At 39.2% G+C, this 18920-nt stretch overlaps 1 protein-coding gene across 1 annotated transcript in view; it reads left to right on the forward strand.

Annotated features, from left to right (window-relative positions):
- Positions 1-490: 490 nt before the first annotated feature.
- The window catches only part of nfatc1 (nuclear factor of activated T cells 1), an 83508-nt gene continuing 65078 nt past the window's right edge, over positions 491-18920 (forward strand). The window contains exons 1-3 of the mRNA XM_051955514.1: positions 491-1207; positions 4566-5616; positions 7583-7742. Coding sequence (XP_051811474.1) covers positions 1189-1207; positions 4566-5616; positions 7583-7742 — 1230 coding nt within the window. The 5' untranslated portion in view covers positions 491-1188. The remainder of the gene's footprint in view (positions 1208-4565; positions 5617-7582; positions 7743-18920) is intronic.

Genomic DNA, 18920 nt, shown 5'->3' on the forward strand with positions numbered 1-18920 from the left:
GAATCTTTTTAAATGACACTCAAAAAATGCAATATTTATGTCAAATCAGCTTAAAATGTGGGGTTATTATTGTTGTTATTATTATTTTAAAATACTGTATGATAGAGGAAAATCTAATTTCTCTAACTCAATTCAGTTTTTTGGTGGAACATAGTTCATGTGGAACAAATCAATTTCTTAAAAGCTACTTTATGAACAAAAACACGCACAAACATACACCTATCTATCTATCTATCTATCTATCTATCTATCTATCTATTCTAACTCCATATAGTTGTTTTTATTAGAAACAGTTTTCACTCAAGGTTTCTGCTTTTTAAAAAAATAATATTGTGTGTTCAAATACACAACTGCAGTTCAAAATAAAAAATATAAACGGACCAAGTTTTGCTGTTGAATTCTTTTTTTTTTTTTTAATTTAAACTGCACATGAGCAAAACATGAAAAAGCCCAAAACTCTAATTGAGGCAACATTGTTGAAAATGTCTGTTACAGTAACAGTGTTGGAACAACTTAATTTTTGTGTGTAATCCATTTAAAATACGTTTTTTTTTGTCCTTCTAATGATGAAAAATACCTTTTATTTTGGAGGAAAAGCTAGTTCCTCGAGCTCGGTGTGGTTTGTTGACTATAATTAAAAGTTTTCTTAATTCATGAAGGCTTGGTGCCGTTTTTTATTGACTGTCTGATTTCTCTGTTTCCAGTCACCAGGTTTCGGTTCTCTGGCGGTGAAGCGTCTTTTTCCTCCCCCGGATCCCCCACTCCGCTGCCAGCTCCTCTAATTGGAAGCCCCGGTGTGCTCCGGAGGATCTCCACCGGACCATCTGCTGCTCGGACTGCTCGGTGCGTCACAGCTCCGCCCCTCGGAGGTGATCCCCGGGTTTAAAAGCGCACCAGTGGAGCGGCGTCCGGAGCAGTGCGTCACGGCGACCCAGCAGCGGCAGGATCCCCCACCACAGCCGGGCTCTCTCTCCGCGAACACCGCGTCCCGCTCCGACTGCTGCTCTCAACACCGGTTCGGATACTTGTTTGTTTTTAAAGATTCCAAATAGAAAGTGCAGTTTTTTGGCGCTTTGTGACTGCGGTGACAGGACCGTGCGCAACAGCTGGAGGATATAAACACTCCGCTATATGGATCAGGACTCATCTGCAGCTGCGCTCACAGTTTGATCTCACACGTTGGAGAAAATGAAATCAGCTGAAGAGGGTGAGTTTGGCTCAGCTTTTTTTTTTTCTTTTTCCAACTTTACGCGCAGGATGTGTGTGAATCCTCCACTGAAGCTCCAGCAGTGTGGACGTCTGCTGCCCCTCCCTGCTGCTCTGGACGGGGTGGGCGTGGTTCTGCTGCCTGGGACGAAAAGTGTGGCCCAAAATAGTCAAAAATGGACCCTAATGGCTGACAGGGCATTGTGGGTAGCGGTGTGAGTGCTTCAGTATTGAGTGGAGTCATCTGATGGAGCCTGGGGCTACCTGCTAGGATGGCAGCTAATTTTAGAAACATGTCAGAGCTTCTGTATCACAGCAGCGATTTAAACCCAGGCATCATTTTCTTTTATTACAAGGAGTCATATGGAGCTGCACTGATGTCATCGTCTTTATGGCGGGGCCCCTAATTCTCTCTAATTTACAGCAGACAGGAGCTGCTGTGGCGGCTGCATGTGTCTGTCTGCATCAGGCTGCGGTCGCAATTTAAAAAAAGAAGGTCTGCTAGCATCAAAAAACATCAACCGAACAGTTTGCATCGATGCTTTTGAGTTATGCCAGCTTTTAAAGGAGTTATGTTCAAGCAACAAACCAAACTGAGTGAGTTCAGTTAGTTTTTCCTCTACAAATGCAGTGAACAGCAACATAAACACAAGTTTTTAGGTTGATAACTTATAAAAATTAAGTCGTTCCAACTAGTTTTTAAAGGATATTTTGGACTTTATAACTTTAGTTGGCAAACATTAAAATAATCAAGTCGCTCCCTCAGAAGTTTTTGGTTTTTGTGTGTTTTGTTCATGTAGTAACTTGATACTTGAATCTTGAAAAGTTTACATAAACATTTTTGAGTTAGGACAACTTCTACTGAAATTATGTTCCACCAACAAACTAAACTGAGTTAGTTCAATTAGCTTTGCCTCTTCAAATGCAATGATTGGTTCCATAATCACAAGTTTTTAGGTTGATAACTTATTAAAATTAAGTTGTTTCAAATAGTTTTTTTTGAAGGAAATGTTTGTATTTAATAACTTTAAGTATGAACAGAAGTTTTTACGTTGGTTAATCAAAAGATGAAGTTTTTACAGCTAGTTTTATGAAGGGAGTTTTTTTTGTACTTAATGACTATAATTCTGAACACAAGTTTTGTAATTTGACAAAAGTCTAAAAAAATTAACTTTCTTCCTCAGAAGCTTTTGTCTTTTTGAGTGCTTTTATTCATGCAGTAACTTGATACTTGAGTCTTAAAAAGTTTGCATCAACATTTTTGAGTTATGAGAGCTTCTACTGGAATTATGTTCAAATAACAAACTAAATTGAGTTAGTTCAATTAGCTTTTCCTCTTTAAATGTAATGATCCATAGCATAAATACAAGTTTTTACATTAATAATCAAAATAATTAACTTGCTTCAACTAGTTTTTGAAGGATGTTTTTTTGTATTTATTGACTGTAATTATGAACACAAGTTTTTTTAAGATGACAAACTTTTAAAAATGTAACTTGCTTTCTCAATAGTTTTTGTCTTTTATGTCTTTTTACCCTTGAGTTTTGAAAAGTTTGCATCAATATTTTTGAGTTACAACAGCTTCTAAGAAAATTATGTTCAACCAAGAAACCATTTTGAGTTAGCTGAATTAGTTTTTTCTCTTCAGACATTTTTGATTGGTAGCATAATCACAAGTTTTTAACAATATGGTTGGTGCAATTAGCATTAGCATGAATATTTTTAAGTTGCAACAACTTCTGATGAATTTATGTTCAATTAACAGATTAAATTAAGTTAGCTGCATTAGCTTTTTCTCTTCAATTAAAGCAGTATTTATAATAATTTAATGATCAGTAGCATCAACTTAAATATTTAAGTTGATTGCCCATAAAAATTAAGTTGTTTCTACTAATTTTTCAAGGTTATTCAAAAGGAAATTTTATATTTAATCACCATAATTATAAACATAGGTTTTAAACTTGGCAGTCATGTGTAAATTGAATGTTCCAGTTGCATTTTCTACAGTAGTTTTTTACTTTTTCTTGTTTGTGCGTGCATCTTAAAAGAAGATAGTTAGCTCATGAATAAATTTGCTAGTAATTAGCTTTTTTATGTGAATATATTGAACTGGAGGTGTGTATTTCAACACATCTCTAGAACAATAAACGTGAAAATTCATCTTTAGCTGCAGATTTGTCCAATGAAACATTATCATTCTTATTGACTAGTTTGCTAAACTGAAGGGCAGGATGGCCAAACTTCACTGATTAATATAATTAGCATTAGCTACGGGCACTATATTGAATCAACTGCATTAGCAAGTGTAAAAAAAAAAAACTGTACATGAGTCCACTGTTGGTTGTATTGCATTGCAAATATTCCCAAATTCATAAACAAATATTTATAAAAATTAACTTTCTGAAAACAGATTTGTGTGAAGTCATGTCAATTAATTAAATATCTAAAATGTAAAATCAGTAATTGTAGGAGTATCCATCCTTGAATTGTGTGAATATTCATGCACTCACTTATTTTATGTTTTGAAATCTGTTTCACTTTGACATGAAAGAGTCTCTGTTTGTCGAACAGGTCCAAATAAGTTTCTATACGTCAAAGTTGAAAAGTAAAAAAGGGGAAAACTATTTGTAAAAACACACTTTTAAATGTGTTTTATATCATACTAAGCAATGCAGAAATTTGGCTTCATGCAACTTTATTAAGATAACCATCAAAGTTTTGTCTAAATCAGTTCATTAGAATTTTCATCTTGCAGTTCTGTATTTCATTACACGGTGGGAATGGATCCATGCATCCAGCCTCATGCACCGTTTAACCACAGCTTCCATCCCGTGTCCCCCTCCTCAGTGCCACCACAGATGGAAGATTTTCATGTGACCCAGTGGGTACAGCCTGCACCTTTACAGCATGCAAATAAATCGATCACGCCCCTCCCTCCTGTGTTTATTGTTGATGGCTGCAGGAACATGAAACTGGCCGACAAAAGCATCGGTGTGTTTTCATAATGTTACAGCTTTCGGGTATAAATCTGTGCAGCAGCATAAAGCGACCTGCGTTTGGTTATTTTTGGACCGGCAGTTATTTTTGGCTCCTTTTATTCGTGTCTCCCACCCAATTTGCTTTGTGCAGTTTTTCAGACGTGGTTTGCATTTGGGGATCCCGCTCAGATGAGGCGATACGTTTCAACTCAGAAGCTGGTCGAGGCCAAATCCAGCAGGCAGTAGCTGTTCTTTTGCCATTATAGGCAACGCCTCTGCAGCAGCTCTCACAAGACTTAACTTGGCATCTGTGTCAGACACTGAGCCAGTGAATGTGTGTTTGATTATCATGGTAACAAACTCAATGTGTTTGCTTTCCAGACGCGTATGGCTACACGCCAAATGTCAGCCTCTCCCTCCCACCGGGCAACCCTTGTCTTCCCTCCCAGTACCACAGCCTCCAGTCCAGCCCCTCCATATCTGTGTCCGTCAGTGAGCCTCACAGCTACGACTCCCAGGACGACATGAGGGCAGCCAGTTACTATTCTTCGTCCTCAGGAATCCGTCCAAACGGGGCGCCAACCCTGGAGAGCCCTCGGATAGAGATCACGGCCTACGGTCAGTTTCCTGAGGATGAGGTGGAGGAGAGCAACCTCCCCATTGCCAAGCGAGTCAACTCCATCGTGACGCTGACGTTGCCCAGCGCCGACGGTTACCGTGACCCGACCTGCCTGAGTCCAGCCAGCAGCGTTTCCTCTCGCAGCGGCCTCTCTGATGCCTCCTCCTACGAGTCAAGTTTCTCCTACAATTATGAAAACTCGCCCCAGAACTCCCCCTGGCAGTCTCCCTCGGTGTCCCCAAAGGGTTCTACCCTCGCCCTGCCCGGGGATGGCTGCGCCTCCGGTGGGTCTCCTCGCCACTCCCCGTCCACTTCCCCTCGCACCAGTGTCACCGACGACACTTGGATTGGCCAGCGTGGCTCCAGGCCCAACTCCCCTTGTGGAGCGAAGAGGAAGTACAGCTTCAACGGCAGCGGGGCGACACAGAAGCACTTCCCGTACTCTCCCAACCACTCGCCCGGACCGTCCCCGCAGACCTCGCCCCGCCTCAGCGTCACCGAGGAGACCTGGCTGCCAAACACCAACCAGTACACCAACTCGGCCATCCTGGCAGCCATCAATGCCCTGACCACAGACGGAGTGGCTGACCTCGGGGAGGGAATCCCCATGAAGGCCCGAAAAACCAGCGTGGAGCACAACCCCACGGTCAGCCTGAAGGTGGAGCCCGGAGGCGAGGAGCTAAGTCCCGGGGAGCTCTGTCAGGACGAACACCCGGCAAACCGGCTTCCCCTGAAGAAGGAGGGCTACTGTGGGGGGTTTCTGGATGTCCCACAACATCCTTATTCCTGGTCAAAGCCGAAGCAGTACGTCAGGTAAGAAAAGAAAGCATTTGTTCACTTTCTGAGTGCTAAGATTTGGTAAAACTGCAAATAAACTTAGATTTTTTGAGCAATTTTCACCATTCACTAATTATAAAATAAATTTTAGGCTTATTAGGGATTCAAATTAGTGCCTTCACCAATAGTCAGCAGCGTTATCAATTAATAATCAATTAACTGTTCAACACGCAGATAAAACGTTTTATACATGTAGTATTTAATGCTCAGCTGACTTTCTTAGGTTAGCTAATTTACCGTACAACCCCGGGATGTTAATAAATAATGGTTAATCAATGAATTGTTGTTAGAATTAACCTATTAAAACTGTTATTCATTGATAAAGCAGAAGATGAAGGACATGCACGTCAGTAAATGTATCGTGTATCAGGTGTAGTACCTGGTTGTTCCACCAGGTGGAGCCTCCTACTGTTTAATATTGTAGAGACCTGTGGAGGTGTCACACAGACTACAGGAAGTTCATGTTGGAAATCAGAGAGCATTGTGGGAGTTTAGGAAGCAATGGGCACCATGACAAAGACTTATGAGGTGGTTAATAGCTTCTGGCCAGAGCTCTGAAGTTACAGGTGCATTAAAATATGCTAGTTCTGTGGGTTAATAGTAAAGGCACCAATAAATCCAGTCACTTTTATGCTAAATGTTTCAGGACTGTGGTTAAAAATACCTGTAACCACGTCATGAAATTCATTCTCTTTAGTAAGTAATTGTTGTTAACACTGTGAAACATCCTTTAACAAAACTTTATATCCCCAATAGAAACTATGTTCTCATAAACTTGGGTTTATCTCAAGTAATGGAGCCATGGCCGGAGGTCGTTAAGTGACACAGAAGTATTTGTCATGGTGGCCCGTTGCTAGTTCTCTGCTTGACAATTTGGAACTATGCAGTGTCCGATTGACTGTCTCCTTGGGTTGCCGCAGCATTAGACTGTATAAGTGGCAAAATCAGGTACTACAGCTAATGTTAATCTCAATAAACACAGCATTATCAATCTGGAAATTATTCATTTGTATATATATATATAAAATTGAGCATAGTGGACATTGATCCTATGCTATTTTTGATTCAGTCTTCAAATACATAACATGGACTATAAAGACAGCTGTTGTATGTCAACACAAGAGTTCTAGCCCGACGTCATTAAGCATCACAGATGTCTTTGTCATGGTGACCTGCTGCTAGCTGATACTAGCGCTTACCAAAACAGAACTGTCTGCAGTACAAATAACTGCTTCCTATTAAACAGATAGACACTCCACCTGGTGAATAGCCAGATACTACACCTGATCTACAACACATTTACTGACATACAGTAACATTCAAAAGTTTGGGGTCACTTAGAAATGTCCTCTATTTGAAAGAAAAGTATTTTTTCAATGATGATAACAATAAATGAATGATAAATCCAGTCTAGACATTATTAATATGGTAAATGACTATTCTAGCTGGAAACATCTGATTTTTAATGGAATTTCTCCATAGGGGTACAGAGGAACATTTCCAGCAACCATCACTCCTGTGTTCTAATGCTACATTGTGTTAGCTAATGGTGTTGAAAGGCTCATTGATGATTAGAAAACCCTTGTGCAGTTATGTTAGCACATGAATAAAAGTGTGAGTTTTCATGGAGAACATGGAATTGCCTAGGTGACCCCAAACTTTTAAACTATAGTGTACATGTACTTCATCTTCTGCTATGCTGTTTAAAATATTTGGCTGTTAATAATTAATCATTAACATCTTATACACATGCTCTAAAAATGCATGGAGTTGGTGTGAATTTTACTAAAGGCATGTTTAAGTATGTTTAATTCATCAGCTTTATCACCGGGTCTGGCAGTGTTCACATTCTGCACATTCTGCCCTGATAAGTGCATCTAAAATAAGCCGTCCTCCCGCCTTGTTAAGTTGACGTGTTGGATGTGTTTCTCCGTCTCGACAGCCCGTCCTTGCCAGCTCTCGACTGGCAGCTGCCGTCCAGCTCAGGTCCGTACAGCCTCCAGATCGAAGTCCAGCCCAAGTCGCACCACCGAGCCCATTACGAGACGGAGGGCAGCCGTGGAGCCGTGAAGGCGCTGGCGGGAGGACATCCAGTAGTCCAGGTCTGGAAAAACTCTGCTTGTTTTTGCTCAAAACAATCCCACATGAGACCTTTTATCACTTGCTGCTTGTTTGTTTTTGTGTTTTCGGATCGGTGAAATAACACCAGAGTTTCACAGCCACAGAAGTTTCACATTTATCACATCACGACTGCCTCATAGGACCCGATCCTCATGTTGAGAACTGCCGAGCCAGACTGCCGGGTTTCCTGTAATGATCAGACCAACACATGGTGCAGCCATTAGGCTCATTTTCACTCCCTACCTCGTCACTTCTCGCCTCAACACTCCCCCTCCACCTCCAGCCTTCGAGCTCATGTGTTAAATAAGATCTGGGCAACATGTGTTTGGTGACCCGGCTGTTATGTTATTCAAGGATGTCACATTTCTGAATGGAATACCATATAGGTATGCTATTAGACAGGCCGGTCCACTCAGTCAGTTCCTGTCCAGACGAGGGTGACTCAGACTTTTCCATTGCGTCCTCAAGTGCAGACAAAGTAATGTAGCATGGCCAGTAAGAGCTTAGTCATGAGCTTTAACCACAGTAGCTCTGGTGGTCGAGTCTAACGAAAAAAAATGCGGACAACTGCAGATGTTTTGGTTATAAACCCATCTGGTCCCCCCAAAGCATTACTGCACACCGCTGACCTCACTCTCTGGATAAATAAAGGGTCTGCAGCGAGGAGGCGAGCGGGAAGCAGCACTGTCAGTTTCATTAAGACCTTTTGACATTTTGCTAATACCTTACAATAAATCTACAAGTCGAGCAGACGTTCAGAGCCCAGTTTTCTGTTTTCCTTTCAGGTTTGATAAAATTTCTCAGTAGAGAAAGAAGTTTTCTTTATTTCCAGAGTTAGCTAATCGGGCCTTTTGGTCTGAAATAGGGAGTTCTGACATCGCTAAGCAGACATTTTAAAGCTGCTCTACTTGTTAAATCTCTGGAGGCTTTGGCTAAACAATGTGTGGAAAAGTTACAGCATTAAAGGTGGAGTATGTGATTCTGGTCGACGTACATGTCAGCATATTTAGATAACCACTAGTGGAAAAAAAACATAAAATCTGGAGAAAATCTAAGGCACTAAAACGTGTCACTTATCAAAACACTGTTGAGAAAATCAATGAAAAACGATGATAAACTGGTAAAATGCAAAGAATAAGCACCGATATGTAGCTAAGATGGAAAGAGCCATTTTAAACTAAAACTGCATCAGAGGAGTAAACATTAAAGTCAGCAACAGATTGGGTTGAATTTATGCAGTGAACCGTCTGACTTTTACCATACAGATGTTTTTTATGATCTGTATGATTTCATGAATAAGTTCACAAGCAATTAAAATGGAGGAAAATCTGTATCATTTCTGGCCTTTTCCATAAAATTTGATATGTAATAAATCCAATGCACTTTCCTAAAGATCCTTAAATTCAGGTTTGCTAGCTTAAGTCGACTTACCCAATACTATTCCAACTTATCTGTACGTTTGTTCGTGCATGATCATGGTCGTGTACAGGACAGAAGAAAAGTGAGAAATTCTGGAAGCAGGAATAGAAATCGGGGCAGTGGGAGCAAGACGGACGGTAAATGTGGTACATGCTAACTAGCTAAATATGCAAACTAGCTAAATATGCAAACTAGCTAGCATCTGTACTATGATCTGTAACTTCTTGTGCCGACTGCATTTTAGAGACCTATATTGATTTTTCAGAATAATACCAAATCAGATAATGTTAGAGTTGAAGTTAATGATGTAATGTCCGATATTTGATTATCAGACAAAAGTCAACATTTTTGTCGATGATGCCTTAATTTTGTCTAACATTCTAAGCAAATAACATGTACAGCATCAAGTGAGACAATTTATAGTCATATTTAAATACTAAACAATAAAAATGAACTTGTCAGCGCCCTCTAGTGGACAAACTATGTAATAATGACACAGTTTCTTAATAATTGTACATCTAATGGCGTTTCTGTATGCTAGGCTAGCATTGCTTTTCAACCGGCATGTTCATTCTGATATGTCTGCCAATAATTTAGGCTCTTAGACTCGTCAAAGTGAAATCTGCAGCCTGAAACATTTGATTTTTGTGTGTGCCATGGATGAAAAACTTGAAAAAGCATCAAGGTGCTTCTTGGGAAGCCAAAATAACGAAATATTAAGATAAACATTAATATTTATGCTGTTGAAGTTTATTTTAACAGTTTGGCAAGTTTAACAGTTAGTCAAATCTAATTTAATATATTGATTTAATGTATACTAACTGCAAAAACAGTTTACTGTTGATGGGTAGTGGACAATTCATAGTGTACTATTAGTATTTAGTCATCACCTATTAGCTTAATCACACACTATTTTGATAATTGATTCATCAGAAAAAAGAGCGAATTCTCCTATTTCAACTCCTCAAATGTGAATATTTTCAAGTTTCTCTACTTTTCTTCAAGACTAAACTGTATATTTTAGGGTTGTGGACAAAGCAAGACGTCATTTTGGGCTTTTTTTTATCAACAATTTTCAGCATTTTGTGACCAAACAAGCCGCAAATTGCATCATTAGCTGTAGCCCTGTTGTGCAACATCACTTCTTTTCCCAGACTGACCTCGTCAAAGGTTAAACTTAATAGGTGTGTTTTGTTGTTCAGACATTAGTGGAATAAGGAAACTGAAAACTTGTACGCAGCAGTGGAACAGAAAAACGTGGAAACCAAAACATGTTGAACCATCCAGCGTGTCGCAGCTTCGGCCGCACATCTGCGCGTCGCTCTGGTGTTTTGGTCCGTGAGGAGGTGCTAATGATTTAATGACGGGGGTCTGGGTTCACCTCAGCTGAAATAGAGAGTGTGTGTTCTCTCTGAAGCCAAACCTCCCCCTGCTGCTGCTGCCAGCCACCAAACCCAACCACACAGACTTCCCTTTGTTTAGGAAAGTTCCTGTGTGTATGGCTGACATCACCGCGCTGCGTCTTGCGGAGGCGGCGGCAGCTAAAACCACACACGTTTCTGGCAGGCCGGTGATGGAGATGTTGGACTGAGGCGAGGCAGCTCCAGCCCTGATTACAGCCGAAGCCTCGCGTCCTCCTCTGACTCAACCTCTGCCCACAGTTTATTCTGGAAGCTCCTCTCCTGTCTTTTTTTTCTGTGCACGTCCGAGCGTCGGCACAGTTAAGCCGGCTGTTTTCTGTTCTTTTTCGATGCCATCGCCGCTGCCGGCCTCAACCACACCCGTCCTTGCGCCAGCAGCAGACTGAAGTTCGCCCTCTGAAGTGCTTCACCGCAGCTAAAGCTCAGGCTTCATGCTGTACTTTGGCGAAGAGGAAATTCCCCCTGTTCAAGTTTCTCTTTTTTAGCCTGTCTAAAGTCAGCTTTCATGAGCTGCCTGTTGCTTCAAAACACCTCCAACAAGCTGTGTTTAAGTGCTTTTAAATCAGGGATGTCCCAATTAAAGCCTTTCTGAACAGATAAGTACCAGAACAAACATAAACCAGAGTCTGTATTTACTTCTGCTGTCACACAGGCTCTGTAAAGGGAAAAACACAGTCAGGGGCAGGATGCTATGGATGAAAAATGCAGTTAATATTCCTAAAAATGCTGCTTTATCAATCTGGAATGGAATAAACGGCAGCACAAACTGAGCACAGTAGACATTTGTCTTTAATGAACACATTGGCTGTTGTTGTAATCAGTCACTAGACACTATATAGTGCGTTTGCTATTTTGTAGTGATGTCCCAATGTTAAGTTACACGCAAACATGGTGATTTTGTCGTGTCAAGACATATTTTGTAGCATTCAGATGCATTTTGTAGCATTAAGACGGATTTTCTAGTGTATTTTGTAGCATTAAGGCGTTTTTTTGTGACAGTTTTAAGATGCGTCTATGGTGTTAAGATGTATTTTGTACCTTTAAGACGTATTTTGTAGTGTTAAGGTGTTTTTTTTGACAGTTTTAAGATGCATCTATGGTGTTAAGATGTATTTTTAGCATATTTTGTAGCGTTAAGATGTATTTTATAATGTTAAGACCTATTTTGTAGCATTAAAGCCTTTTTAAAAATAATTTTATGATGTATTTTATAGCGCTAAGACATATTTAGAGTGTTAAGCTGTATTTTGTAGTGTTAAAATGTTTTTTAATAGTTTTAACACATTTTTTCATGTTGATACGTTTTTTCTGTGAAAGATGTTTTTGCTATATATGTATGTTGTCGAAATGACAGCAAGCACAGGACAAATCCATGCTTTACTGTGCAATAATCTAAAAAAAAAAACGTAATTGTAATAATATGTTTAATGGAAGCAGAGGGATGTGTCACAGCTCAAAAACAGAAAATCATTCATGAATTTAGGCAAATAAGTTTAGTATAATAATAGTTTATCGCTGAAATGCCTGTTGGTAGCATGTACTCAACTAGCTAAACGGATTTCTTTTGTAATGATGCATTGGCACAGTTTGACCGCCAACATGGTGAAGTAGCTGAATAAGCTCACAGCTAATTCTAGCACACAGTCTACTCTCTTTGTAGTCCATTGAAAAGCTTCAAATTTATCAGTTCACTCAAGACAAATTCAAGAAAGTTGATAGAAGGATTTTGCTAAAACTTTTAAGATCAGAAAGATTCTCATTGGAAGAAATGGAATTCTAGTTGATTTGTACGTGAACATAGAGGTATGAAGAAACAAGGTGTTACATCTGCAGCATTTGGGTTCCAAAGGCATCTATTTTATATGATAAATATACCACTGGGATTTAGAAACACTCATCTAGTTGACCCAGTTTGTCTTGAAAACATTAGTTCTCATCAGAGGTCATTAAGTGTCTTTGTCATGGTGTCCATTACTAGCTAAACCCCCACAACGTGCTCTGCTTACCAACCTGTAGTCTGAGTGATGCCTCCTCTGGTCTTTCCTGTACTAAACAGTAAGAGGCTCCACCTGGTGGAACAACCAGGTACTACAGCTGATCTACAACACATTTACTGACATCATGTAGAAAATGCAGGTTTTCTACATCTGTAGGAGCTCATACATCCTTCCATCTAAATCTACCCTCTAAGACTACATTTATCCTCTAACATTACATTTACACTCTAATACTGCATTTACACTAGTACTGCTTTTACCCTCTAATACTACATTTACCTCTAAGACTAGATTTACACTCTTACACTACTTTTACTCTCTAATACTACATTTACCTTCTAAAACTTCATTTCAGAAACCGTTGAAGTGTTTTATTCAGAAAATGGCATCAGATAAATATTAGATTACTTTGGTCAGATCGGATTCCAAGAAACTTCTTAATTTAAACGTTATTTTTTTAGAGTCATGCGCCTTTTTCTCAACTCTGATCTTTGCAATCAAATTCAGATTCCTAGAGCAAGCGAAGTTAACTCGTCTCATGTGAAACTAGAAGCCTGACAGGAGGATTTCCTGGCCAACGCCGGGCTTTCCCTCCTTGAAAACTGACCCTGGAGCTGCCAGAGGGAACCCCGTCACCTTTAACCCCTTTTCTGCTCCCGTCCGGTGCCTTGTACAGCCGGAGTCTCCACATTCCTCTGGTGGGTGATGATATGAAGCAGGGAGTGGCGGCTGCATTGCCAGTGTCAAACTGGCAGGGTGGAGGAGCTGGATTTACATGAAGCGGTATCACAGCGGTTTAATTACACCAACAAATCATAGCTGCTGTCTGCCGCAGCTGCTTTACACAACATATGATTCAGATCACGGAGCGAGAAAGGAAGGTTTGTTGATTTCGAGATTACAGCTCAGAAAATCCTCCGATGATGGATGATGATGCTGAGACAAATTAGAAATGTCTCCACAGATGTGAACCTCTGGAAGCCAGTCGGATGATATTATCAGCTCTGATTGTTTCTATTTGTCTAGACTGTATTGCTGATCGTAATTCAGAGCAGATAGTGAGTGATCTGTAAGTCATTAGGTTTCAGAGCCCACCTCACTCCATCACACTCCTTCCTGCTGCCTGAACAAACAGCATCGCTAGGCAGCAGCCCATTTCCTTACACAAATACACAGGGCTTCTGCAGCTCCTAACCCCGGCAGGGATCCTCCTCCAGATCACATGTCCAGCCTCCCCAGCCGGAGCCTTTCACTCTTATGTAAGTGAAAGCTGTGGTCTTCATTTCAGCGTTTCCACCCTGACACCGTTTTCCAAAGCGGCTTATGATTAGGTGGAGCTCTGACGGCGTTTGCTTGTGGATGCTGATGCTCGTATGTTGTTCTTTTTGAGACTGTCTGATCTCCAGTTTGACTTTTAACAGAAAATACAATTCCTCGTAGTGTTCTGGACTCAGTTAGCCATCTGAATTTGTGGGCGTTTCTCTGCTCCTGTCGCATTTTGGCATTTTTCTATAAATAGAGAGAACTCAAACTTGTCTTTTTATGTAATTTGTCATCGTTATAGTACCGTTTATCATAAAAATAGGAAAAAAAGTGAATTTCTTTCATTAATTATGTCACAAAAATTGAAACAAACAGGAATTAGGCACTAAGTGTTACCAATGCTAGAAGAATTCATAGTACTTCCACATATTATTTTTACAACCTCTGCAAACTCACGTTGCATTTATTTTACTGATCCAGCATTTTTGATTTTCCTCTGAGTCTAAAATTGTGAAAATGATCCTAAATGACTTGAAACTGGTTTGAAATGATTTAAAATCTATTCAAATTCACCATTTTTAAGGTATTACTACTAATATGGGTCATTTTGGACGAGTTGTAGTCCAGTTTTGAGTCTCCATTCATCATCAGTAGAAAGATGTTTCACCATGCTGAGTGCATCTCCAACAACTTGCTCCTCTGTTCACCATTTCTGAGCCATGCTGCGTTTATTTTACCGATCCAGTATTTTGATTAGTCTGTAATTGTGAAAAATGACCCAAAATTGCTTTGAATGAGGTCAAAATGACTCAAAATTGGTTAAAAATGATAATTTGTAAGTTATTACAGACAATTTGGGTCATTTTAAACAAAGTTTAGTCCAGTTATGAGTCTAAAAATATACAAAATGCTCTGAAATTTGTCCAAACTAACACAACACATGTCCAAACTGGCTCCGCAATTATCCACAATACTTCAAAAGCTGTGTAAAAATGACTTTAAACTAATTCAAAATTACTCAAGATCTGTTCAAAATGACATCTTTTAAGGTTATTATGAACAATTTGGGTCATTTTGGAGGAGTTTTAGTCCAGTTTTGAGTCTCTGCTCATTAGCTGTAGAAAGATGTTTTACCATGCTGAATGGATCTCCAACAACTTGCTCCTCTGTTCACTTTTCTGAGCCATGCTGCATTTATTTTATTCATCCAGTATAATTTCTAGTCTGTCTCCTATGTGGTATGAGCAAACACAGCCTGTGGTTCAGCTGAAAAATCCCTTAATTTTTACCATGTGGTTGGTGGTCACAGCTCAGTCAATCAGAGCTCCAAAGTTGCGCTCTGAAATGCAGAATTTTTTAAATTTCTTTTACAAAAATCTGTTCTATACAAATGTTTCATTTTTTAAACACATTTTAAATGATGGACATCAAATTAAGTGATTTTGATGAAATATCTTGATTTTAAGCACAGATTTGTTTAATTTTCCTGACAAACCTTGGCTAGAAGTAGAGACAAGTCCAACATTTGATGCAGTTGTAATGCCAGAAATAAAAAAAAACATTAAAAAAAGACTAAGAAACTGTCATTTTTACTCTGTGGAAACACTGCCTGCAGTTTTTGCCACATTACTCTTGGCCGCAGCTCACTAAGTCATGCAGAAGTTTTAGTTTTTTACAGGATTCGCTGCATGGATTGGATTTATTTTGCGTAAATTTTTGCTAAACACATGCAGAATGAACAGATTTTGATGAAAAATTGTGTTTTTAAGCTTAAATTTGGCTATTTTCCCCCAGTTGAACCACACGTTCCACAAGATTCATTTATTGTAAAGCTGAAAATCAGCAAATATTTTATTATATTGTTGTGATAAATGGTGCAATTTGAGGTTCACGTAATTAAACATTATTAGTAAATACATTTGAACAGTCGTAATGTGACTCTAAAGCCTTTTGATGCTGTTTATCTCTTTGCATTAAGATTTATTACTGGTGATAATTACAGTACTCATCATTATGAGCTGTATGCTGAGGTTAGGTGATCCTCCCTCTCTGTAAGATGTAATAAACTTGTTTTTTTACCTCCTTACGCTACATTTAATGACTGAATTACTCTGCAGTTGTCGGCTGCTTTTACTGAATCCAGTTTTACTCACTGCTGTGCATCTGCAACCTGGAATAACCTGCAGAAAAATCTAAAATTAGACTCATTTACGTTCCTAATTTTGTCTTATTTGTCCTCCAGCTGTTCCTGTTTTAGTTGAGTCATTTGTTTTTAAAGTTCAACTGCTCCAATTATTCTTAATGTTGTCATTAATTTACTCATTTCGCCTTTTATTATTTTCATTCTTCTCCAAGTTTCTTAGCTGAGTCTTTGATACTTTTACTCTACTTTCTGTCTTCCATACCTCAGTGTGTTCCGAGTTGAAATAAAAGTTGAACAAGAGTTTAAACTGACTGGCCAACAGTCCACGTTCTCCTAATTCAGACCCGACAGCTGGAGGATTTTCAAGCTCAGTAAAGTTCTTAATTTAATTTGAAAAGGATGGAAAGATGTCAGCAGGAGCGAGTCCAGCAGTGATGTGTTCAGTAAAGAAGGGAAATGCAAAAGTGTAATAATTAAAGCATCAAAATTATCACAAAAATGTATTATATCAGCCTGTGTTGATCTGACGTCTTACACTTTAAGCTTGGTTGAAGATGTGCATTAAAAACAAAGATTTTCATTGATAAGTCTGTGATATTTGCATGTTTGCTCAGATTTACAAGGTTTAAAAGTAGAATTTTGTCCCTGTAATGAGGCCCATTTCTTCTCATTATCCATCAGTAGTTTGTCCTTCTAATACTCATTTTTCTGCCTGGTTCCTGCGTGGATAACTTACATACTTTCCTCACAGACAGTGTGTCAGTAGTAGCTCCTGTTCTCGGGTTTCCGTTGGAGGGTTTTGGGCTTGGTGCCTGCAGTCTGGGTGGTTGAGGTCATCCTGGCAGCAGCCGTCTGTCAGCAGACACCTCCGGAGGTCTGGATCGCTTCAGAAAGTTTCAGGGAGTTTCACTGATAAACGTCAGAACCGCCTCACTTCTCAGAGCTTTGCTTTGACCCCTGACTGGACGAGGTTCGGTGGTTCTGACGCTGCCTCAGTTTGAGATTCAGCTACTGTAAGATCCACATGTTGGCAGCTTTGGTGTGAAACGCTGAAGGAAGTGAACAAAGCCGGTTGGTTGTAGGTTAAAGAAGATGCAAAGGATGATGGTTACAACATCCTGAGTGGGTTCTTTGTTTGGAAACCGTAGAACTGAACCTCTAGAGACCTGAGGGTCAGTTCAAGTGTTCTTTAAGGCAAAAATAAGCCTCATATGTTGCTAAATTTCAACATGAAGACAACATGGAAGCAGCTTTGCACCCGTAACACCAACATCTAGACCCCTATGAACACCAGTTTCTGTTTCCTACCAATGAGTCCTCATCACAAATATCCAAATCTAGAACCTTATCTTACAATAACTGCCAGAAATAAAATTCTACTGATGTTAGAGCCTCAAAAGTTGGTGAAATGTTGACCTACGACTGTATTTTCAGTAGGAAATGTCTGTCTGTCTGTCTGTCTGTCTGTCTGTCTGTCTGTCTGTCTGTCTGTCTGTCTGTCTGTCTGTCTGTCTGTCTGTCTATCTATCTATCTATCTATCTATCTATCTATCTATCTATCTATCTATCTATCTATCTATCTATCTATCTATCTATCTATCTATCTATCTATCTATCTATCTATCTATCTATCTATCTATCTATCTATCTATCTATCTATCTATCTATCTATCTCTATCTCTCTATCTATCTATCTATCTCTCTATCTATCTATCTCTATCTCTCTATCTGCATTTAGAGGAATTTTCTGGGGACATAATACCACCCTTGTTTGGAAATTTTGCACTTTTTTTTTAAAGTTTCAAGGACAAATAATTGCTCATTATTCTCATTTCGGACAATTTTGACACATTTTGAAGAAGCTTTATCATATTTTAAGCACATTTCTGAGACATTTTGGACACATTTCAGGTCACTGGGGTAACAGCTTTCACGTTAAAATAATGAAAATTGAAATCTTGTCTTGTCACGCCCTCCAAACATCAGATTCTACTGATGTTAAAGAATCAAAAGTTGGTGAAATGTCGACCAAAGATTGTATTTTAGTAGAACTATGGATCCATATATATATATATATATATATATATATATATATATATATATATATATATATATATATACACTTTATTCCGCTTTTGAGGGCTGGTAATTACAAATTTTGCCTCTACAGAAGTCATTCAATCATTTTGTATCTGCTGGAAACTATTCTGTCTGTGTCGTCACCAAATTTATGCCAGTAGGAGTGAAATTTATGGAGATGTTGAACCCTTAAAATGGTTTCACGGGTTCTTTTTGAGGGTGAAAATACAAAAAATGCTGGTTTGAAAACACAAAATTCTCTAAATATTTTACCAAGCTTAGTTTTGGGTCTCAAATAACAAAAAACTCTGAACTGAATCAAAGACAGTGCAACATGTTTCCATAGCTGGGAATTTTTGTATTTTCACCCTCAAAAAAACCTGTGAAGCCATTTTAAAGATCAAATATCTCCAGAAATAAAACTCCCACACCCATGAAAATTGGTGTGAACGCAGACAGGATAGTTTCCAGCAGATATAAAGGATTAAATTGCTTCCATAGAGGCAAAATTTGTAATTATCAGCCCTTAAATGTGCAGCAAAAATGCAAAATGTTCAAACGATGGTCCCCTGAAAGTCCCTGTGAGTGTATAAACATGGGTGAATCCTTGTTTCCTGCTGAAATGCCATCTTTGGTTGACATTTCACCAACTTTTAGGCTCCAACATCGGTAGAATTTGATGTTTTGGCAAATATGACAAAACAAGGTTCCAGGTTTTAGATATTTTGAGAAAATATCAATGTGGACTCATTGGTATTTGGAAAAAAAAATGGTGTTCATAGAGTCTAGATGTTGGTTTATTTGTGCAAAGCTGCTTCCATGTTGTCTTCATGTTGA

The sequence above is a fragment of the Acanthochromis polyacanthus genome, chromosome 11, assembly GCF_021347895.1.
Source record: "Acanthochromis polyacanthus isolate Apoly-LR-REF ecotype Palm Island chromosome 11, KAUST_Apoly_ChrSc, whole genome shotgun sequence".
In the NCBI taxonomy this organism is placed as follows: domain Eukaryota; kingdom Metazoa; phylum Chordata; class Actinopteri; family Pomacentridae; genus Acanthochromis; species Acanthochromis polyacanthus.